Raw genomic sequence first — 23,824 nt, 5'->3', positions numbered from 1 at the left:
ACTCTGCATTAAAAATACTTTTATCCCTTCAACTCGGCTCTCCCCAAGATTAAATCCTAAATTCACACCGAATCGTTGTTCATACCGTCGCGTCTGGTAGAATATTCCACGACCCACTGACGAAGTGTCAAATTCGTAACACTTGCATAGAATGCATTCTAATGACAAGCACCGAACAATGGGGAAACCTTGCGGAATTTGTCGCCGTCCATAAAGCTCCTCGTGAATCACTCCGAGGACTCGAATGTAGACGCGTGCCTTGAAAGATGAAAGGCCACGCGGCACTTTCTTCGCGACGATGGCAAGTGTGTCGAATAATTTAAATAAAATTGATGGAGGAAGGTCGGCCGACCAAGTCGACCGCAGGGAATCGCTAGCTGTCCGATCGGAAATGTTCCGAGGGAAAACGAGAGGAGGCGGAAAAGCGTGTCGATTCTTCCGCCGAATATCCATCCCTTCGGTGTAACTCGTGTCGCCCGATGCACGCCACGTTAAATCCTTTTAATATCAACGAGCTCGTGCGCTGCGCCCATGTAAACAGGTGTACAGAACGACGCACGGCAGCTCGGGCGGGTAGCATCCTTCCGAAAGAGAGCATCGCGACGTGCACCGGCAATTTGCACGGCTATACCTTATGTATCGCAGCAGCTTGCACAGGGCGAGCAATCGAGGAGCGAGTCCCTCGCCTGCGACGCCCTAACTTGCCTCCGAGCACTGTCCGCAGTCTACACGGTCCTCAAAACTTTTCATACGAGAACTGCTTTGGCAACTATTACAGTTTCCTTTGTATTCTTTATTTCTGTACATCTAGTAGACACTAGCGATAAGGGTAACGCTGATTATCTCGCAGAGGAAGGGCTGCGATTTAACTTCCCTTAAGGGGGTGCACGGGTATTAGACGGCTAAAATGAACGGTTCCTTTTGGGGTTGGATTGAAGGACGAATAATAATTCATACCATTTGTACGTTTTACAATACTTTACTGTGGATATAACACGCATTTTAAGACCAGCAAGCCGGAAAAATATTAAAAATTAAAGGAATTACAAAGCGTCAAAGTGGGCGCTGCGCAATACACGCGTTAAAACGGTGAATATCGTAAGTCGAGAACGGATTAATATTTTTAGTTGAAATTTTAACTGAACCTACAAAACACTCTTCTCCGTAATGTGGAACTCGGTGGAAAAATTTTAATAAAAATTCACGGAGTTATATAACAAATATCAACTTTGAAGGATTTTACTAAAGTAATCCTGTGAGAAATGTTGTCTTGAATGTTGTTGAAGTTATGCGATCTTATTGAGCGAGTTCCACATTGTAGAGAAAAGTGTTTTGTAGGTTCAGTTAAAATTTCAACAAAAAATATCGATCCGTTCTCGAGTTACGATGTTCGCTGTCTTGAGAAACATAGTTTGGAGAAAAACGGGTTTAAAGCCTGCCGCGGCGCGTTTACCTGCATTGGCCCGCCCGTTACTTTTCACGCTCTAAACTCTCGCAATTTCTCGAATTTTTCATATGAATTCTTTTTTAAAATACTTCTAAGACTTGTGGCTATCATAAACAATCGAAACAAATTTTTCGGGAACTTCTTGTTTGTTACATTCGTAGTTTCCCACGGAACCAATAAAAGCAAAATTTAAAACACAATTATTAAATTGGTGGCCGAAAAACGGCGATTATTTGAAGAAAAATTCGGTCGTGTTTGTGCTCTAGTAAAAATCGGCGACTTTTTAATTTTGTTATGAAAATCTTGAAATTTCACGGATCATTTAAGAGGTTTCGCGGAAAATGGCACATGTTTTATACATCCCGTAATTTTTTCAAGTCGATCTCAACCTCCGTTCATTTGCAACTAGGCGAAACCCAAGAGAAAAATAGATTCAAGAAAAACGCGTTTAAAGTTTTTCAGCAAAGGGGACGCTGTAAGTAGCCGCTTGTCCTTTTTAGCTGCCAAATCAACAATTTTGCGAATTCTAATATAAACCAAGCGGCATTTTATTCAGAGAAGACAGTACTTTCGTAAAATGCAATAAAAAAATCGATTTTCCGACTGCCTGGTCGCCCTAAAATCATGGCAGTCTGCAACCTTTCGTCACACCTTGTCGAGTTTGTCGAGCCTGCCGATACCAATCGGCTCGTTACAGCGCGAGGAATCGATTAGTTACGATCGGCAGGAGCCGTCCACTTTTTCACCTGCACCCACTCTTTTCCTCGTTCCCTCGCCAGCTCGCCAAGACAGCTCCCCCGTTCTCGCAAAGCCGGGAATCCTTTTTGTTAAACGGCGTGCCCGTTGAAAAAACTTGGCGAGTCTCTGGGACCACCAATAACGCTGCAGCGAAAGAGGAAGCTCGAGAGTTTCTCCCGGAGCCTTCATAGATCACTCCGCAATCCATTCCAGCTAGAATTCTGCCAATGACGGCGTTGTTACACTAATAATAATTCCAAGCAGTGCCCTTCCATGGGCGTTAAGCGCACGCAGCGACGAGACGCGAACGCGCGTTGGCACAGTGTCGGTGGCGATCAACGTGCCGTGCAGTTGCAACGGTGAAACAGCCGCGAGGAGAGCGAGAGAGAAGGAGAGAGCCGATGGCAAGGCGCCAGATAAGAGAACTCGCCGGATGAAAAAGTTATAAATAAGCGTCGCGCTCAACGACGTATTCGTTTGCTAATGCAAATACAGTGGCCGAGGTGGAGCTTCTGACACCGATCGCGGGGGCAAATTAACTCCTCGCGATGCCCTCCACCCTATGCCACCTCAAAATCCCCGAACGGGATCGAATGGAGCGTCCTCCGATCGGCAGCGTCGCGATCCAGATCGATTTCACGCTCGCAATCGAGCCCACCCCGTGAGCGGATCTGGATGCTCGACGACTCCGGCTCGACGATGCTGCAGTTTTATTTTGGGGTCAGTTTATGCTGTGCCCGAGATTTTTAATAATAGGCCAGCGCTACTACGGCTGGCTGGAGCGAAATAGTGCAGCTCCGCTTGTAAATCAGCCGCGTTTCTTCGCTGGGAATGTGGGCTACAAATGCGGCGTTATCAGCGATCAAACACGCGCCTGCAATCCTCGCCGCTGATAATGGGAACCGCACCGGCGACGTGGAAAGTTTTCGACCAGCTAGACACCCCGACGCGCAGATTTTTGCGCGGAGATTCCTTCGCGAAGGAGAAGCTCTCCGCGCGGGAACCTGGCGAGCGTTTGCGGTGCAGGGTCGCGGGCGGATTCTCTGCGGGAAACGCGAGATCCCGCGGAGATCCGTGCGGAGAGCTTTAAAAGGCCGACGAGACGATAACAACAGCCACGGGGCTTCGGAAATAGCATTCCCGCATTCGATCCAAAAACAGTTCCTCCGAATTCTATTCCCGTCAGTCGCGTTTATCTATCGATCGCGATCGCCGTCGACGCGGAGCAAGCGGCGTCCTGGTAGCCAAATATTTCTCGAGACCGCGTCCAAACAGAGAGGGACGCGCGCGTCTATGGCGGTCGGTGCAGAGGTTAAGAGGGAAAAACGAGAGGCGAGGGAGAGGAGGAACCGTCGGAGGGATTCTTAGACGGTGGCGGTGGAACGCGAGGCGGAACGAGGAGAAATTGGGACACTTAGGCTGGAGCGGCCGATTAAGGTCTAAGGCAATTGCAGCACGGCTGCAGCGCGACACTGCTCCAGTTCGAGTCAGATAGACGAATATTCTTCAAGGATGCACAGTGGTGGCCAAAGAGATCCAATCGCCACGCGTCAAGGCCTAAAGAATCCCCGTTTCTAACGACGGATCGCTTTCTACGAGATCACTGATAGCATTCATAGAAGCAGCCGTGGAACCACTTCGCAGGATCGTCAGATTTAATTAACGTAGGGGAGACCGGGGTAGGTTGTAACGCGGGGTGAATTGTAACATAAGTAAAATCTTTTGAACGACAAGTCTGGTAACTCACAGCATCCGAGAGCTGCTTGACGATATTAGCACCGTCGGTTTTAGTGATACAAACGAACGTTATGTATTCATTTTGTGGTTATAGTCCAGAATTTCAGTATTTAGAGCACGTAAGTAAATGTTGTCTTTGCACCTGTATTTCAATTAACTGTCATTAGAAACCGTTTGAATTTTTGCTCCTTTGTCGCAGACGAATCATTACACATTGGTTTATTATAATGTGCACGCATTTTAGCAATTTGATGGTTAGTTTCTCGTTTGCTTAGGTAAAACGCATAAATTCAAGCTCGGGGTAAATTGTAACATTGTACTTACTCCGCTCTAAATGGTGATAAAGCAAGCTATTTGCTGACACACCGGGAAAAATGCTCTAGACGAACAACAGCACAATCGAGAATCCAAAGAGTCGAAAAAAAGTGTAAAGGGAAAAATAAAGAAAGCGAAGAAGAAGATTTTGATAGAATCAGATGAATTAGCAATGATGCTTAACGCGTGTATATCAAATGTTTAATAATGATCTGTGCTTTCATTCATGTTTTTTTAGAAATGTTTATTTGTGTTCATATTTGTATTTAAATAAGTAAAACCGATGTGTTACAATTTACCCCGGACTGGGGCACATTGTAACGAAGGTTCAGATCTCTTTAAGACGAAGTTAGATGCTTAAGTGTCCAAGATTTTCTCACGTACTTTCCCGCAATTAGTTCACCACATATATAAATAGTAAATCGCGCAAATTATTTCCCGATTGAGGAAAATACTTCTGCGAAAAAACTGTCGAAACATTTTCTGTTACAATCTGCCCGGGTCTCCGCTACCTCGTACAAAATATTGAAACAGCGATGCAGAAGACGTTGGAATAGCAAAGACGGAGTGAAAGCACAGAGGCGGGAGTGGAAGTTGCAGCCGAAGACGAAGTCGCCTAGCAGGGGCTAAGTTGTATGGGCGAGGGGTCGAGGCGGAGGACGAGGGGCCAAGAAACTGTCGGTGGGCGGTGTGGCAGCGGGCAACGGTGACTGCCAGGGCTCCGGAGGAGAGCAAGGGGAACCCGCCAATGACGGCAGCATAGGGGCAATCGAGGGCAACGCACCCAGTCAGCCTTGGCATGAATTGAGTCTAGCAATGCGAAAGTAAGGTTAGCAGGCGCATTAGCGCCGCGTCCAGCTAGTTCTCCCCGCTTGCACGCTTGCAGGCCGAGTGCATCTCTCTCTCTTTCGGTCTCGCCGGGATTTTTATCTCTCGCAGAGCTCCTCGGATCGCTGCGCCTCTCGGGGCCCGAGGACCGATTGGCCCACGGTTCTCCGCGCCGGTGCCGAGCGACCGGCGGTGAGAACGCCGAGATTCGTTTCTATAGGCAATTTAGGGAATTGGTGGAATCCTCGTGGAAAATTAAGATACACTCGTGCTGGCACGCAACACGCCACGACTTGGCAAGTGTTTTTTTTTTTTTTCTCTTCAAAGGGGCCTATCGATCTGGCCGTAGGATACGCCGCGGTTCCCTCAAGTTTATCGCCGTTGCTGAAGGAACCACGGAGAACACTTCGCGCCGAATCGAGCCTCGATTAATCTTCGGAGGTTTCCAGCTACCGATCCGCAGATGCATCCCTCGTTTTTACCAGGGGCCTCGCGTGACTCCTCCGCGGAAGCGTAGCTGGGTAGCGGAAATAATTACCCCTATTTGCCCGGCAGTTGCTTGAGCGCAGGCGGTCCTCGAAGAAGCAGCATCTTTCTTGAAACTTCGCTGAAATAACAATGTCGAGGGGCCGAAAATCGTGGCCGCAACAACACCGAGAGCTCTCCGGCAACTACTCCTTGCTTGAGTCGTTATAATAATAGAGGAGCGAGATGGTCGAGGCCGGGTATCCTCCCCGATTCGCTGTGCCGCCTCGCGGGGCGCGGTAAAGCCTAGGCAGTTGTCTTTCCAGAGCGGTCTTGAAATGCCAAAGTGGACGCGCTATGCAGATTTCGCGTTACACGGAGCCTTGAGTAATCAGTAGGAGGCGTTGCAACGTAGCCAGAAGCCGATCGGCGGTTCTTGCGACACCGTCACCTCGCTAGCTAGGACATAAATTATTCATGCTCGTAAAGAACTCAGCCTTGCGATTCCTTGCGAGATCCGGCCGCGGCAATAACGTTACCTGTGCGTGTCGTAAATTTTCCCTGAAAATACCGCGAATGCAGGTCATGGAAATTCGGCTGGATAGGAAAAGATTGGGATCCGCCTGGCGGAGTAAAGGTCGCGATTCGAGAGGCCGCCGATGCAGCCGATGCAGGCGGCGCAGGCGATCGCGGCGGAAAAAGAGCTGGGCGGCGTGCAGCGGACGCGGAGGAGCCGAGAGGGGAGCGTGGAGCGTCATCGTGGGGGAGAGGTGGTGGAACGTGCAGAGAAAGAGAGGAGACGCGAGCAGGACGGATAAGCCGAGAGGAACGGAGAGGAGAGGATCGCGACGCCGACGGACGCGTAGGATGGAGGAGGAGGATGGGATCGCGACTCGATCGTGGAACAAAGTGCAACGAACGATGGTGGGGGCAGTTGCAGGCGGTGGTAGGGGCGGCGCGCCGCTTTTGAAAAAACCGCAAAGCTTTAAGAAGGCGCGCGCCAACCCCCCACCCTCGAGTACTACGCGGGCAACTAGCGGCCGACATAGACAAGGCTCGCGCCTACTATTGCTGGGAAATAGTATGGGCCGCGACGTCGGGGATCGCGGCGGAAAATCGTCGGGAAAATCGGCCTGCGTTAGTGTTCCTTCGGTCGGATTCGAGGGTGCTCGTTTTCGAGAATCATTTCGGGCGAGATGAGATACCAAGGCTTCGAAGCATCACCGTCGGGAGACTAAAGAGATCGGTGCATCGGGAAAACTCGAAAAGGAAACCGCTTGGCTTCGAGGCAAGAGTTCCGACTCGGTTCAACCGAATCTCCAAAATCGGCTTATTGCATCAGGAATTCCATAAAGAAGGGTGGATCGTTGCTGGGATTAATCGTTTAGCTAAGCAGAATTTGGAGAATCTCGTGGATACTCTTCCTCCGTTAAATCGTCAAATACATCTTTAGGATAATTCGAGGATAGAAATCGAATGCTGCAGGAAGAAGGGTGCCTTCTGATCTTCCAAGAAGCGTTTGCCTAAGCTGAATTTGGAGCATCCGTGAACACAGCCCAGCGTTGAGACTCGTCAGCGTTGAGAAAATTCATTTCCCGCGGGATTATTTAGCGTGGATGTCTCGACGGCCAGGAATTTCGACGCAATTCCCGAGAAGCTCCCTCGGCGTGGACAAAATCGAAGGACTCCGCCGGGGAAACAGGACTTTCGATTAAGCCCGATCAAAAGTGGCGATCGAAAACGCTGCCTCCACGGTGCCGACGTGACTCCACCCTCCCCGCGGTCCTCCTTGCGATCGGATTTCGTGGAAATTCAATTACCATCTCCGGGATCGGGCACGCACCGCTGGCACTCGGAAAACGGCGAGAAGGTCGACTCCTTATGGCCAGTCACCAGAAGGAAATTGAATTCGCCGTATCTCCGGTGCTCTCTCGTGGATCTTCGCGTGGTTCCCGCGAAATAACGCCGCCATCCAGCGAGGGAACTGTGCGCCCAGTGACGAAGTGCGTGCCCGCCATAATTCGCGGGGATATTTCTCGATCGGGGAATTAATTTTTCCAGCCATTACGCGGCGTACGATTTATTGTACCCAGCGCCGGTTAGTCGCGCAGAAATATCACGCGGATCGGTCCGTGTGTGGAGATTTACGGGTTCGTTGTGCGAGTACGACAACCGTTTAGCAGCTCTCCTATGATTTATCGGGAAAGCTTTGCCGTATTATAATTCCAGGGGGTTGAAAGGGGCGGGCGCTTGCGTTCGATTGACGGGTAATTTATCGCGCGACCAAGCTCCCCCAATAGCTTGTTCTGATCGCGGACAAAGTGTCCGGAAAATGTTTTCCGCCCCCGCTGCATTTCGCAGAGGCATTTCCCGACCGCGAATCCTCCTGAAACTTTCTCGACGGTGTTTCGACGCGGCCGGCGCGTCCTGCGCGGTCAATATTCCCCGGCGTTCAGGGCGAGACCGTGACGAGTAACGATTCAGACCGATCCAGAGCTGGTAGCTCGCGGTCGAGCTTCATAAACCCGGCAGCCGTCACCGACGATCGTAAAATTATTCAACGGCGTCGGTGCACCACCCGATCCACAATTGCATTTGGACAGGTGGCCACGCTATGACATGCCCGTAAACCGCTTACGCTGGCGATACGCTCCCGAAGCACGTGGAAAATTGGATCCCGAGTGTACGTATGCGCGCATTGTTAGCATAACTCGCACGTGTGTCGTGTCCACTCGCGTATGTCGCGCACGTACCTCGTGCATGTACGCTTCGAGCGAGAAACACCGTCGGAGGCTTCCTCGACGTGTCCCCCTGGACGATCCCTTCGAAGATGAGAAAATCGGTGTCCTCTCCGGTTAACAGTCATCATCGTTACGTTCTCGATAGACAATCTTCTTCGCGACACTCGAGTTACTTCTCCCCTGACAGCTTCTAATACCCACGCTCCCAAGTAGATACAGACCGAGCAAGACAGACGGCCAGCATCGCAGACTTTACCCGAAGAGCTCCGATGCAAAGGCATCTCCAAATCACGAGTTAATCCGTCTTCCACGTAGGTGAAACGATTCTGGACTTCTCCAGCCGCTTTCCCAGCTGCTTCCATCTCCTCGAGAATTCAATCCGCTCGAGCAGCGTTTCAGTTTCCCTCCGCACGCGAGAAATTGCCTCGCCCGGAGCCGTCGTCGCGATAAACAAGCCGAAGGGTACCGAGACCCACGAACCGTCAGTGTTCTTTATCCGGAATCCTCGAGCCGAAAGAGGAGGGTAGCGAGCCGTGTCCTCGCATCATTTGCGAGATTAAAGTGCAGTCCCGAACACCTCGCCGAACCTCCTCGCCTCTGCCGTGCACGTCCGACAGATCTAATCTTTTATCGCGGCACGTCCCGAAATCTCGGTAATCGCGCCACTCCCCCCCACGGTGCCCCGCTGCGCCCGGGAAACCGACCAACCAACCACTCGCCCTGTCATCGGGGATTCTGCTACCAGGTAGCCGTGAATTTTCCAAGAACATTCAATGCGGAGAGCAGAGACTAATCTAGGATCCGCTGATGTAAATCTGCGGCGATTAAATTCGCAGTTAAAGTGTAATTAACGTGAACATGTGTTTGGGAACGAAGTAGGAATCATCTGCGGGTGACTAGTGCAAAAGTGGAACGCGTTTCTGGTGAGAAAGTCGATAGAAAAGGTGACGAGGGGTTGGAACCGGGTGGAGTCGAGTTGGTAGGTGCACATGGGGTGGTGCGCGCTTCGAAAATCTACTATATTACCTTTTATCGGCTGAAATATGGATAGAGGTAAGGCACCGTCGGAAAATGGAGAGTTGATGGTGGAGGATAGACAGTGACTCCACGAACGAAACCGTATCGTCGATTTAGGGGGTAGTTTTCGTCGCTCGATGTAGGGATGGTTCCTCGTTTGGAGAACGCGCGCTCGTTGGGAACTGTGGATTAGCGTTTTAAACACGGAACTAGGTCGATGTGGGTGAAGAACGGGCGAGGTCAGGTCGTGATTAAACTATCAAACGGGTGTGCAATGGCCCCCGTGCATCAACCGAGCCCCGGTATGCTCAGGTGAATGCATTGTCCCGGGATCCGGATCTTCTCGATCTATCGCAAGTTCGTGGGGGGTTGGTCGCGTTAATGCGAGCATGAATCTGCCCTGGGCGATCCTATAAAGCGGATCCTCGGATCCCGTAATTCCTTTCGCTCGGAGAGATCGCTCTTCTCTCCTCGCGACTCGCGTTTTGCCGGCGTGCAGCTCCACGTTTTTCGGCTTACCAAGAGCCGTGAGGAGCTCCGAGGTTCTCATGGCGGAAGGTACACCCGAGGCGAAGGTTGAAATCGCGATCGCGAAATCGCCAGGTCGACGGGACACGAAGGAGGACGAGCTACAAAGGGATCTTTAGGCGCGGTCGGTTCGGAATCAACACCGGTGACCGCGAGATCGAGGTCAAACGTGTAATCTAACAGGATACGAGTGTCGCGTTATCGATCCATAACAGAGCGACGCTCGAGCATATACCATGCAAATCGAATTCGAGAGTGAGTCGGGCGCGCCTGCCGAGGAAGCCCGCGGAGCTCCCGAGCTCCCAGACTGGCCGACACGTTGGGGAAATCAGGGCATTGTAGCCACTAAATCCGTCTATTCGGCGCGTCTGCCTCTGTATCGCTGACCATTCATAGCTGCCGTCGATAGCGCCGCGGAATTTATGAAATCGGCTATTACGCTAAGAGGGGAATTTCAAGGGGATAAAGGAAGGTAACGGGGAAGAGCCAGGGTGCAGCGAAATCCGTTGCTGAGACCCGCGTTTAACGAGCATTTGCCGGCATTAAAGCGAGTCCGGGGATTATCAGGCTGTACGGTTCACGGACAATTATACGTAGAGCCGCGACGGACGAAATCCGACGACAAAGGCCGGACGAATTAGCCGGGCGCGCGCGCAACATGGCTCGTGCAATTTACTGGGGCGCGTTTGCAGCGGGTCGATCGTGGCGAACGCATTCTGTACTTATTGCACGCGATCGCGCCTAACCTCACTGGCCATTCTTCGCTGCAAAGAAATATTGAAGCTCCTTTTGGTATAGATAATGAGCGTACAAGCTGGTCTACTTTGTCACTCGAGCGGTGCGCGTTTAAGGGAAGGGTGCTTCGACCCGCCATCTGGCACGCATCCTCTGCAATCATCCCGTGTATCATTCTCTCCACCCTTGCATTCTGCGCATTCTGCGAAGCTTAAGCGTAGCCTCGCTGTTCCCGAAAGGATTTGCGGTCGCGGACCCGTTTTGCAGCGAGCTGCTGCTCACCCCTACGGGCCGCGACCATCACGATAACACTCACGAACGCGATGCGGTTTATGCCCAGCTTCTCTCTCCCTCCGCGGGCCTGGAAAGAGCAAATTCCGATCGTTTAGCGGACGGACGCCAAGTGCCGGGGCAAATATTGGCACACACCGGGCCGACAAAGGGGCCTCGGCAACGAAGACTTGCGGGGAGTTAAGATCCGAGCGAATCGCGGGCGAAACGCGTGCGACGCCAATGCACTGGGCGCCCTTATGCCTCGCGGGCTTCCGTTGGGCGGGCAAACGGTGGCAAACGGGGCGGACAAAGCTACCTTCGTTGCCCATCGACTTTTGTGGTTCCATGTTCCGCGGTACAATCGCGAACACTGCTTAACCTGTTAAGTTTTTAACACTGCGTTAAGGGGTCTACTTCCCTACTTTGACGGCCTGAAAAGCAGCGCGATAGTTGGGATTTTTTTAAGAGAAACCCTCAAGTTGTATTCATTAAAAACTTTATGTCTATATTTGTATATAAATATAGGCAATATTTAAAAAAAGACTTAATTAAAAAAACTCGTCCGCTGGTGTGCATGATATTTACCTACCAGGTAATCTAAAACACAAAAATGAAACAGCGCTTTACTTTGTACATATATAGCTTGAATTTGATGAACCAGAATACTGCTAAGTTCTGTACTTCAATTGGCGCAAAATTGGATAGCAAAAATAAAAGGTTCAGACCTTTCAGTTTGAAAACTCTCTACACTGCTCAATAAATTTGTCTGTTTTTTGCTAGTTCATCAATTTCAAGCTACATATGTATAAAATAAAACGCCGTTTCATTTTTCGGTTTCAGATTTTCTGGTAGATAAATATCATGCACACCAACGGACGATGCATTTTGCGCGGCGTGATGGTCGATCATGCATAACTACTATATTTATGGTTCAAATTTGATAAAAAAAAACCTGCAGCTTCTTCAAAGATGCATTAAAACATGTTCCAAATTTCAGATGATTCGGAACGCTGGTTTCTTAAAAAAAAATCTCAAACTTTGCTATGTTTTTAGCCCGAAGAATAGGATTCCCCTTAAAGAGACTTTGGGGAGCGAGTTCCTAAAAACGTCCTTCTACGAATTCTGATCGATCCGCTTTCGGATTATCATTCCTCAAATTTAATCGTCTCATTAGACATCTTCTGCATTTCCACAAGAATTTCCCAAAGCAATGGTCTTTTCCAATTCATCTTCTCCACGAGTTAAGTGATCTAGAATCCTGATGCTAATTCTCCATGCTGCTGTAATTATAATTCCCACATCCCCACTCAACGGTACTTCCAAAGGGTTGAAAGGGGACAGTCCCTTAGATCACGCGCCCCGCTGAATTCCGAGCGCCAATTCCCCACGAGACGTGCGAGAAGATAAACACAATTTGGCGCACTTACGGCGGCAATAAAGTCAGCGGACCGACCGTCATCGCATCGATCCGGTTTCTTGATTGCCCGGCAGCTTTTCGCACTCCATTGATCGGCGGACGACCCGTCCCCGAATATATACGTCGGGGAGCATCGAGATGCGGATCGCGCGATGTCCTGTCGCGGAAGCGATGGTCGATAAAGCGCTGCAGAAATTTTCGCGTACGACCGTGGGGCGTCGAGTGGCTGTCGGAACCGTTTATCGCTCGCGATCACCGAGCGAACCGGAGCGCGAACGTGGAGAGGAGAGTGCCGGGTAGAAGAGACAGCGCGACGAATTAATACCGCCGCCTGGAGACGCACCTTTTTCATAGCGCATATCGCGTCTTCCTCCTCTCGCCGTCGAGTAATTTCATTTCCTTCAAAAACCCTCCCTCGTTTAAACGAGACACCTCTCGGTCGAGAGCTCTTCCTCTTTTTCCTCGGTGGCCCGCGGCGGCGTTCCCGTTGTTCGTCCAGGTGCGCTCGTAAAAGCGGAGGAACGCGATCAACGCAGAGCTCGCTGGCGAAAAAACCGGCGATTCCCTCGTTCCAGCTGTCGGGCCGCATTTTCCTTGACCCCGGACTATGCACCGCCGCGTCCATCCGTGCACTAAATAATGTGAAAAAGCGGCAGCGGGAGCTCGGAGTCTCGTTAGATCCCGCCGCGCTGTTCCCCACGAATTTCCATATATTGTTTACGCTTCGTGCGGTCCGCTCGGTTTCCTGGTGGAATTTCTGCTGGCCCCAGCTGTCGGTCTATGTACGCTGGTCCGATGTCTGCAGCCTCTGTGTATCGACTCGTGTCACGTCCTCCCGCAATCTCTGCGACCTCGCATGAGGAAGAATTCGGAGCCAGGTCCATCGCAGCGTCACGGGATAAGAGGACTCGTTTTAGTTTCCGGTTGGCGGGCCAGTCGCGATTAAAACCGGGCGAGCAGCGGCGCGGGGAACGCCGGCAGGGGGAGGCTGCTCTCGGCGGAGTCATCTAAGCGCGCGGCGACTGCTATCGAGCACGCGTGAAATTAAAATCAGGTCACTGCCGCTGACTGGCGTCGGAACGACCGCTCGATGTCCACGGTATTTTCAGCCCGACTTGAACGTACCTGCTTCGCGTACACGAGCTCGCTCCTCCAAAAATCGATAAGGATTAAACGATCCCCCTGTGTAACTGTAAACGTACCCCTCTGCCGGAAATCCGCGAGGATAGTAAAGTTTCGCCACCTGAGTCATTAGCGCGTAACACTGTCTGTTATTCGAGCAAAGGGAAGAAAATTCAAATGTAACCGATAGACTTATACAATAAACATTATGGAACAAGCTCCTGCGTACTCCCCGCGATCCTTTCAGCGTCATTGAGCGAGGAACATCGATGTATCTCTGCGAGAAGCAGCGTATCGTTTCCTGAAAGGCTCCTTTGAGCGCAGTCAAAGTTCAGCAGCAGGTAACATCTATCTTTCGCTGAAAATCCTCTTTGCGGTGTAAATACTCCAATTAATTATCCACGCCGAGGGACGAATTAATTCGAAGCTGTACCGGGTCGTAGGGGAGGAGACATCCAGGAGCCTGCGACCGCGATCTTTCAGCGCAGCTGTTTTCCTAGATTGTTCAATTCCCCTGCAGGGGATCCGAAAATCCACAATTCGACGAGGCTATTCGGACCGGGTACCAGCAGAAGAAGACGCGGGAGATGAGCGGATGCCGGGGCATGAATGTTTGAAATCGCAGGGCGAGAGGAGGTGGCGGTAGGCTGAAAAGTCATCGTAAAAGGGCGGAACTCGGTCGTAAAGTTGAACTCGCGCCGAGTGTTGAACGAGGCCCGTGCCCGCGAGTCGTTTGACCTACATTGTTCCGCCTGAAGTCGATGCAGGGACCAGAGAGGAGCGGGCGTTTGCAGCGGGTGCAACACGCTCGAGGCGAGTGAAGAACCGAGCGTGCAACGACGGGGCTCGTGCACTGTAGATTTCGGCCCGCGATCGCGCGCGCTCCCGCTTCGCTTTTGCATATTCGATCGGTGTCCGATAGGAGCTCGCCTCATTCGGAACGAACACGAACAGGAACGGGCCTCGTGTCAGCTGCAGTCGATAGATGCTGGCACATTCTTCTCCCTCTCTCTCTCTCTCTCTGTCCCTCTCTCTATCTCCCTTTCTCTCTGTACACGCGCCATCGGTTCAGCGATCCTCACTACGGATGCGCTCTTAACGGTGCTTCTGAATCGCGGCTGCAAGCGTGTGCGTTCTAATTTACGCCCAACTACAGTGCACGAAATGTGTAAAGTCTCCGCGGAGAGATTTTCGGGCAACAGCGTGCAGGAATTGATTGGAGTATGAAAAATTTATTCAGACTTCCACGAGTTTTGCTACTGTGTTCGTTTAATGGGCCAAGAGGAGCAGAATTGATATCGAATGTATGGTGTAGGTGCTATTAGAGTGTATTCAGGCGCCTTTCCAGGCTTCGGATCGTCACTTGGTAACTGCGTTTTGGGAATGGGATTCCGGAGGCTCTCTCTGCTGCTATCGATCGAGGTGAGTTGCGAAGAAACGCTTTGAATCTGCCCACCAAGCTACGCCTGAGGAATGGTGACCAAACGCACAGCGCAGTGAGAGGGAGCGGCTGAATTTAGGCGCACGTTTCCTATCCACACCTTTCAACTTTATGCTTCTATCTCGATTCACTCTTTGGGGCATAGTGAATTAATTAATAATTGATTTGTTGCTGCCAGTGGCGCACTCAGGATTTAATCTCGGGGGCGGCCGAGTTAAAGGGATGAAAATATTTGTAATGCAAATTCAATCAAATTCTTTAAGCGATTATAAAAAATTATTTAAGAAAATAAAGTCCAGTTTTCTTTTCTTTTTACAAAGCTCCTTTTTGGGGAAGTGTTAGAGCTCCTCTGGTTTCCTTGCACGATTAGTCATTAAATTACAGAAATTTCCGTATATTTCAAACTATAAACCAGGTCCAAAGGTACGAGCCAAGAGCAGGGAACTCGGCGAATAAATTCGCGACTAGATTAATCAACATTAAGGCTAACCCCATTTCTAAGAGGGATTTTCCCTGGCCGAAGACCAACGCTTTCTCCTCCAGCGAGTGTTTTCTCAGAGATATACCAAGCCACAGGCTAAATCACGGATAATTGCACGAGCGTGCAAACTTGTGGCATAATCGTCCTCCGGTATCAGAGGGACGAAGCAGCAAGGAGTTCCATGGCAACTCGTCCAGGGGTCGATGAATAAGTTAGACGGGGAATAAAAAAGCGATTTCGCGTCGGCAGGAATCCAAGCGAACGGGACAAAAGTCCCCCGCCGACCGCTGTTAATGCCACATAATGGAAAAACAGTGTTCCGAGGCGCATTGTTGCAACGTGTCGTGTCCGTCCGTAGGACAACCGATTCGAGAGGGTCGTCCATTATCTTTTTGTCCCTCGGCCCGTCGTTCCCTGTGGCCTGACACCCTCTCCTCTCGTTACTCCCAGGCGGACGTGTTCGGGAAGGCGCGCGCTTGCCACGTTCGCGACGCGCGAGAGTAATTCCTGCGCCACTGTGGGAATTTCGGATAGACGGAGGGATTTCGATTCGTTGAGGAACGAGGATTAAGAACGCACGAATGCCAGGGAGCTGAAAGCGATCCTCCTGTTGAGGAGTAAGAGGATTTTCGGCGAGTAAGGTTCCTTCCCTTTGTGTCGCCCTATTTTTAGAAGTCTACCAAGTCTCCGGGCCATTTAACGCTTCGTTGCAATCTCAGCCGCGAGAATGGTTGCGTTCTCGCGAGGACACGTTCAGAACCGCCTCCGCGGTTACTTCCCCGGGCAAAGTGTTTTCTAAATTAACCCCGCGCCACCCTCGATCAATGTAATAAAGCTGAAACACAGAATCGTAGTACTCGCTTTGAAGGTCATCGATCAATCCGCTATCCAGCATCAGCTACCCGGAACGAAACCGTCGTTTTGTCGTCGGAGCATATCGAGAAGAATGAGCTCAAAGTCAGCAGCCAGCGCAGGCCGAGATCGACGGCAATTGGAGCGCGAGAAATCCGTTTTACACGCTCGAGAACGCGGCTGGATTTTGCGATCGAGGCTTTTATTTATGCATGACGCCTGTCAGAATTAGCCGTCCCGCGCGCCAACGAATTATTGACGGAGGCATCGATTTCCGAACGTGTCAGTAACACCGGTCGCGTGTTCACTGACCTAAACCCTGAGCATCCGTCGAAACTCGCTTCTTCCTATCCCCCAGTTAGGAGAGATTGTCACCCTGGAATACTGTTTACGGCTCGCAATATGAGAGAACGAAAGAAGCACTCACGTCTTGGGCGGAGAGGATCCTCGTGGCGGACTGAATGGTCGTGCTCCCCGAGTGAGGACGATGGTGCAAGGATTCGGCGGTATTGTCTCGAGAGCAGACACTCCTGTACCAGGGCAATCCACTCGAGCTGTCTCGTCTGTTCCGATATTTCCTCCACACGTGCCTGCGGAACAGAACAAAACGTTGTCCGTCTCTGAATATTCTATAAACGTCCGTCCCATCTCGAGGCAGTGGCAGAATCGGCCTCTGCCTCGCCGAATGACAGAGGCTTTATCGCTTCCACCCTGTACCTTGCGATCAATTAACCCTCGCGCTGCATGCTAACGTTAAAGTTCGAAGAACAGAAAAAAAGCTGGTGCAAAGCGAGATATGTAACAATTAAGGGCACCCCCCGCTCAAATCGCGTGAAAACATAGGTGAGTTTTATGATTTTTTCTAGAAAAGAGTATACAATGTACGGATCTAAAACTTTTTGCATTTTATTCTGCTATAAGTTTAGAGTATAAAACAATTTTTTTATTTCATATTTGCACACCCCTGCTTCCGATATGCAATGCGTACCGCATGGTTGTAAAAAAAAACTGGTCTGCACTATCGTCACTTCAGACAGGATCATCCAAAATCAAAAAACCAAAGATATTCCTTAATTACACATGTGTGTTAAGAAACAACTTGCGCCGTTCGTCTAGTGACGGGGACTTGCCTGTGAGCGCCCTACTTTCCATGCGTTTATTCGATTAAAACAAAAATAGACTCTTTTTATAGATGAATAAATGTATTATTAACTAAAAGAAAAATCACATTTCTATCTATTACACCTGCGTCACAATCCATCGTCAAAAAGCACCTATTTTCAAGGCTGTCACACTGTTGATTCCCCTGAACTGCCTGCGAAATCTGTACCGTCAGGAATTTCGTTCTAAAATTTTACCTGCTCATTCCTGAGATGTTGTGGGATAAAAATATACAAAAAAATCGTTTTTTTGACCGGGAGTGCCCTTAAATATTGCAGAGTGGAGTGTAATCGAGTGTACTTTGTTAAACATTAAATTTCGGTTTAGCAAAAAAGAAAATTCTACATTCTCCACAAGGGGTGACTTTCCCCCTAAAACCGCATTATGGCGCGAACAAAAAATTGGTCTGTGTTACAGATGAACTACTCTACTTGCGCACAAAGTTGCATAATTTTCTGAATATTCGGGTTGCCTAACTCTCCTTGTAAGGTGAGTAACCCCGACTAACAAGCGACTCTCCTGTGCTAAAGCAAACTTTCAGCCAACCGATATGGAAGCTCGCGCAGCCTTCACATAGAAATCATACGACTCCACAGGACTTCTTTCTGCAAGTGGCTTCGCAAAGCTATACACGAGAACTTGCTTTCCAAAGCTTGAACAGCTACACCTTTTACCTTTATACGTCCCCTGTTGCGTCGGAATATTATTAAGAAAGGTTTGCTACGTTCGAGGCAGTTTTCCTCGTACCTTACGCCAAAGGAACAGTTCCATTGACATCGAGCTGCAGGCGGGTTTCTCCCTCTGTACCGCGAACAACCGGGGGGATGGAACAGCGAGAGGAATTGTTCAATCACAAAGGACGATTCTTCGCGGCGGCCCTTTGGGCGCGTTGAAACCCGGCGAAATTGAAATAGTTAAAAACGAATCGCCCCCTCCGAGGGGTGGCTTTTCACGAATCAACGGCACGCCGGCGTTTTAATTAGTGGTAATTTCAGCACGCGCGGGGATACGAGGGAGCCTCGCGACCGGCACGGAACAGCGGTGACAATTATTTCGACGGGCAAGTCTCGGATTCTCCGCGCGCCGTATAATTTCCACGCGAGACGGCTCGCCCTCGTTGGAAATAATTTCGGCGCATCGGCGAGCAGTTGAACGGCTATCGAATAAAGTCCCCTCCCACCGGCTCCCTCGAATGGACCGGCGTAATCCTCTTCCCGCCGTCGCGATTTCTGCAATAACGCCGGATTACTCGGTGCACCCTTGGTTACAGCGAAAATTTGCGAGTTCCCGGGGATACGCGGGGCACAGGGCCATCGGTTTTTATCGCGGGGCCGGCATTAATGGGCCAGTGACTTAGGCTACGGTTAATTTTTCGGGATCAAGGGATCGGCCGGAATCTGAATTTTATATTCCCGCGTAGCGAGCGCCGCGGAAACTGGAGAGAAATGTCGCTATCAAAGCCTCTCCCGCTCTTTTAAAGTCGAGCATATTTCTTCGCAGGGAGGAGCAAAAGGGAAGGAGGCCACGTTTTGTTACATAAATCGAGCGAGTTGCTGAAATTGCGCGTCGATGATTGAAACGGCGCTTTTGGCGGAGCAGGAAGGGGTGCGAGTCGATACGTTGCAAATGATTAGACGTTGCGATCGTCAGTGACGACGACCGATTGATCAAGCGAATTTCCAGGACAAGGTGGGTGTCGCTGGCGCGAGTATGTTCGACAGTGATCGAGTCGCGTACGTAGCTGACTTAGTCTTTAATTGCTCCAATTAATCAACGTCGAGACTTTCGCTTTCGCGAGCGTGTCGCCTTGCTCGCAGTTATAACGCGACCGTCGCAGTACCGTTAACTTATTCGCTGACTTAACGGTCCTCCGAGCTGGTCTCTGTGTGACTATAAGCGAATCTCGTTTCTGTTCTTTAATTACGCAATGATGTGTTCAGAATCTCTGACGAGACTGTCAGAGACAAACGTAGGAAAATTTAAAATTAGGGGATGAACAGAGATACAGATTCTCAGTCTTTCAAAATTCTTTTGGCATAGAGTATAGCTGTTCACGCTACGTAGAATCACCAACGGCAAGATAAAAGCGTGTTCTCTAAGCGCAAGATGATGCAGGCGGAAGTTCTGAATCGCTTTTCGAGGCATACGTCGCAGGGTAACTATGTTTCTCTTACCTGATGCCGAAGGCAATTCCCAGCGCGACGATCAGAGGCAGCAGCGTCGAGATACACGCTAGAAAAACTGTCTGTATATCTGAGAAACCAGCAAGTATACCTGCAAAACGTGACAGCATTACTTTCAAAAATTTTACTTTGTATAGAATCATCGATAATGTGAGTTTCAATACTCCTTAAAGATTAACGGGGAACACCACTGTGACGGTCGGACAAGTAAGCCGTGTTTAAGAATTTTTTTTAGGAATAATTTGCAGTTTTCAGATACAATTTTTATTATCTACCTTTAGTACAATGTCTTAAGAGACTATGAACAAAAAATAGAAATCATGCAAAAATTTTAATATATTAATTAATCTTCTAGACCACCCACGCGCGCTGATCGATTGTGTAACTATGACACAGCAAGACCGAAATCAAATTTAATTTTTTTTTATAAACCATATGAGTGTAGTTTCTATTGCACGTATGGATTCTTTGTTTGAAAACAAATTTGGTGAAATTCGCTCGAAAAACTATCCATCTTATTCGCGGATTTTCGAAACTTTTCTTCTCAAGCGCACCATTTTTACAAAAATAATTTGTTTAAGAAATCGGTAAGTGCGACGGAAACTACACTCATATCGTTTATAAGAAAAAAATAAAATGTAATTTCGGACCTGCTGTTCCATACTTAAACATTCGACCAGCGCGGTGGGGGATCTAGAAGATTAATTAATATATTAAAATTTAAGCAGGTTTTTCTACTTATATTTTATAGTCTTAAGACATTGTACTAAAGGTAGGTAATGCAAATTTTACATGAAAACTGTAAATTAATCCTGAGAAAAATTCTTAGAACCGGCTTACTTTTCCGGCCGTCACAGTGGTGTTCCCCCTTAAGGGGTTGAAGTTAGCTGATACAGTGGTCCCAAAATCGAGCAACGAAAACCAACCTTATAAATTTAATGAACGACAATGCGTTCCTCTTAGGAGGGCGTGCTGCACACATGTTCTATTAATTTCTACGAGGATCACTTCAAGGAGACTGCAAGATGACGTGCATATAAAAGTAATTCACCAACCTCATACCCACTTCAAGTTCCAACATACAAAATCATACCGTTCACCAAAGAATCAACGAAAACTCATTTACAGGTTACACCCCCATCCTCTAACGCGAACCAATCCTCTACACTTTAACCCCGTCAACGATGCATCCAGGAAGCTCTACCCCTCCAGCAATCATACTCTCATCGATCCCAAAGACTATGACGAGCAGAGAGCCCCGAAATTTGTAAAATGAACGAATGTTTCACGGAGGGTTCCCCGTGGAGGACAGCTGAGGAGGAGGAGGAGAGATGGATGAACTGTTACTTCCGTAAACTCGTGTCTTTGTACAGAAAATCCCCCTGCCTGTGGAAGAAGGATACCAGGCGCTATCTCGACATCGAGCGCAGACATTGCGCCTACGGTCGTATCCACGAGGCTATGGCTCTGCCAGAGGTGACCGTCGTCGAGATCGTCTTGAGGATCCGCGAGATGCGCCGGCTGTACGTGGAGGAGCTGAAGAGACTGCTGCAGGCTGAATCCAGTGGTCACTGCTACCGACCCTCGTTCCCCTGGTTCTACGATCTTCATCGATTCCTCTATCCGTACCTGGATTACGACGAGGCCGTCGAGCTGCACGTGAGTATCGATGAATTCATTACTCGGTAACGTCGCTGTAGCTTCTCGTTGTTCTTGGACACGAACCGATTGCGAACATGAAACCAACGTGGCTGCTTACAAGGGGTAGCTTTGACGGGCGCTCAATACCAGGGCAAATCGAAATTATTAAAGGCAGCAGGCTTCGGTATTCTTAGCGTCCCTCGGTTACATCTCCATAGAATTTTACGATTCCCACTGTATTTCCTACGCGGTCGTTTAGCGTCCTTACAATCTCAGCTCGCTCTGGCTCGTGCCACGGTAAGTAGCCCCCGCGTCAGCTCGTAAAACGCGTCGCGGGGGACACGGGAATTTCGAAAACTAATAAACGAGCACCGAAATGGCGACGTACGAGCGCTTTTGGCGCGGAGCCCCGCGCACGGAACGGCCGGCCGTAAATATTTAAAAATAGATTTCCTATTCCGTACAATTTCCGCGCTATTATCCTCCCCTGCCGAGGACCCGAGATTTACGAGTGGCCGTTAAAATCCGATTGCACGGGTCCCCAGAACGTCGGCGGAGCCATCGCCGAGCCAAAGGAAACGGACGGGCTGGGTCCGCGTCGGGATCCTTGGAATTGCGGCTGCGTAGATTGCCGGACGTCGAGCCGGAACACCGTCGATGGTTTCTTGTCGCCCGGCCAAGCGTTCCGCGCCCTGGACTCCGTCGGCTCCCCTGTGGTCTCGTTGCCAGAAGTCAGGCCTCACCCGCGGACGTGTCCTGGGCCGCGCAGCAGGATTGTCAACGCCAGCAGGCAGCTGGATAGGCTTCCTTCGCGCGACGTCTGCGCAACTGTCTGCGATCCGAGTCGCTGCGACGAAAGGCTGAAACGCCACGGGATTCCCAGCGACGACGAATTAACAGGAGCGCGACAGGTTGATCGATGACGCAAGGGGGTGAATTAACCCTTTTGGTCGTGATTTAATCAGCGACTGTTCGGGGGATGTATGGGTGGATGAATCGACGGAAGGGTTAATTCCACGGGCTGTGTCCCTTATAGTTGTGCAACTGCATACTTAGAGACTGTTACCACAATAGGAGAGGTGTCATGAATTTACAGTCCGTGGGTTAAGCTGCGGTTCATCGAGCAGTGATTCCTGCGGGACCAAGTCAGACCACTTCGAAGCCTTCTCAACGGTCGTCGCGGATCGTTTGAGGAAACTAGACAAACCCTTGGCTGCTAGAGCGCAAACGGAGATTCAGAGGATCCTGGCGAACATCGTGGTCGAGTCGAAAGTGATTTTCAAAGAGTGCTCTGGTTAATAACCTCGGCAGCATTCATGTTATATCATTTTGCAGAGCAAGAAGAGGGTGTAACTTCAGCGACGAGTATTTCGAGAGGTCCTGGAAGAAGAATTGCGGAGAAAGGTAAAGCTTCCATTGAATAAGTTCATCGATGTCCATTTAAAAATATCGTTCTCGAATTTCTCTGTTCCAGCAGCAAGCCAGAGAACTGTTATCGAGTCGTGCGCGTTTAAAAAAAAAGCCCCGTGTTCGATCGCGGACACCATTCTCACCCTCCTCTCTGGAATCCTGCGCACGGATAGCCGGAGTTCTCATAAATATTGGAAAAAAGACGAGCGCCGGTAGTGGCTCGCGAGGAGCATGAATATCTAACGACAAAAAGCTTCAATCGGCGGCTGAGTTTCGTCGTATATCACGGATGTAGCGGACGCGGATGGTATCGATCCGACTTCGGTAGACCGCAGCGTTACGATTAGTATTCCGGCTGTGTCGCAGTCGGCCGGTCGAACAAGGACGGGGGTGGCAAGATTTGTTCGGGCCTGAACCCTCTGATAAAGGGTTATCCCTCGAGCGAAAGATATCAAGCAAAAAGTACACGTCCTAGACGTTATTAGCGAGGCTCGAACTCGATCCACTGTAATCGCATCGATACCGAACGCGTTACCTTCACGAATTAACAGTGGAATAAAATCGAAAGCGATAAAGCAGTAGCTCCAATCTTCCCTGCATTAGCAAACTATAAATTAATTGCACGAAGTGTACACAGGGGCGGATTTGGAGATTTGCCTTTCGCTCTTTCCATGAAATATCAGCAAATATTTTAATTTAAAAGAACTGAGACCATTTTAAGATTAATTCAATATGACGACTCACATGCAAGTCGTTGCTAAATTGCTACATGAAAAGGAAGCGAATTATTTTCAAAGGGGTCTCCCTACTTTAACGGCCTGAAAAGGAACGCGATATTTGGGTTTTTTTTAAAGAGAAACCCTCAAATTATATTAATTGAAAACTTTATACCTATATTTGTGCATATTTAGGCAACATTTAAAAAAATTTAATTAATGAAAAGGGTACCTAAAACTTTAAACGTGTTTTTCTCAAAACGATGTTTTTTTAATTAGTTAGCATGATATCTCAAAAATCAATCACCCGATTTACATAAAACTTGGTATATATCTTCAGCAGATGTACTATTCTCGTTGGTACTAAAACTAAGTCGGTTTTTCCAAAATTAGAATTATGCGACTTAAAAAGCAGAGAAGTTTTTGCAGAAATTGATGCCTATTTTAGACACTGTCATTTTTGTTTACTTTTCAGTATTTTTCATTTAATCTAGTTCAGGCGATAGTCACACTCACACATATTATACAAATTTTTAAATTTTCTATTTCAGACAACTACAACAGTTGATTTTATGC

At 49.3% G+C, this 23,824-nt stretch overlaps 2 protein-coding genes across 3 annotated transcripts in view; one reads left to right on the top strand and one right to left on the bottom strand.

The window, feature by feature from the left end:
- Nucleotides 1–23,824, bottom strand: part of LOC143374856 (uncharacterized) — a 75,621-nt gene that overhangs the window by 36,336 nt on the left and 15,461 nt on the right. Inside the window, exons 3-4 of one of the 2 annotated variants that reach the window (XM_076823400.1) lie at nucleotides 19,473–19,551; nucleotides 16,565–16,727 (exon numbers count right to left, since the gene is read on the bottom strand). In XM_076823400.1, the coding sequence (XP_076679515.1) occupies nucleotides 16,565–16,727; nucleotides 19,473–19,551 (242 nt within the window). Of the gene's footprint in view, nucleotides 1–16,564; nucleotides 16,728–19,472; nucleotides 19,573–23,824 lie in introns of both variants that reach the window. The other variant, XM_076823399.1, reaches the window with a different exon arrangement.
- LOC143374887 (uncharacterized) lies at nucleotides 17,739–23,563 on the top strand. The gene is made up of 3 exons (XM_076823435.1): nucleotides 17,739–21,140; nucleotides 21,668–22,036; nucleotides 22,197–23,563. Exons 1-3 carry the CDS (start codon nucleotides 20,754–20,756, stop codon nucleotides 22,419–22,421), a joined length of 981 nt encoding a protein of 326 aa, XP_076679550.1. The 5' UTR covers nucleotides 17,739–20,753; the 3' UTR covers nucleotides 22,422–23,563.

Source organism: Andrena cerasifolii, chromosome 11, assembly GCF_050908995.1.
Source record: "Andrena cerasifolii isolate SP2316 chromosome 11, iyAndCera1_principal, whole genome shotgun sequence".
Classification (NCBI taxonomy): Eukaryota; Metazoa; Arthropoda; class Insecta; order Hymenoptera; family Andrenidae; genus Andrena; species Andrena cerasifolii.
Note: the sequence above shows the minus strand (reverse complement) of the source record. Positions and strands in the feature narration are given on the sequence as shown.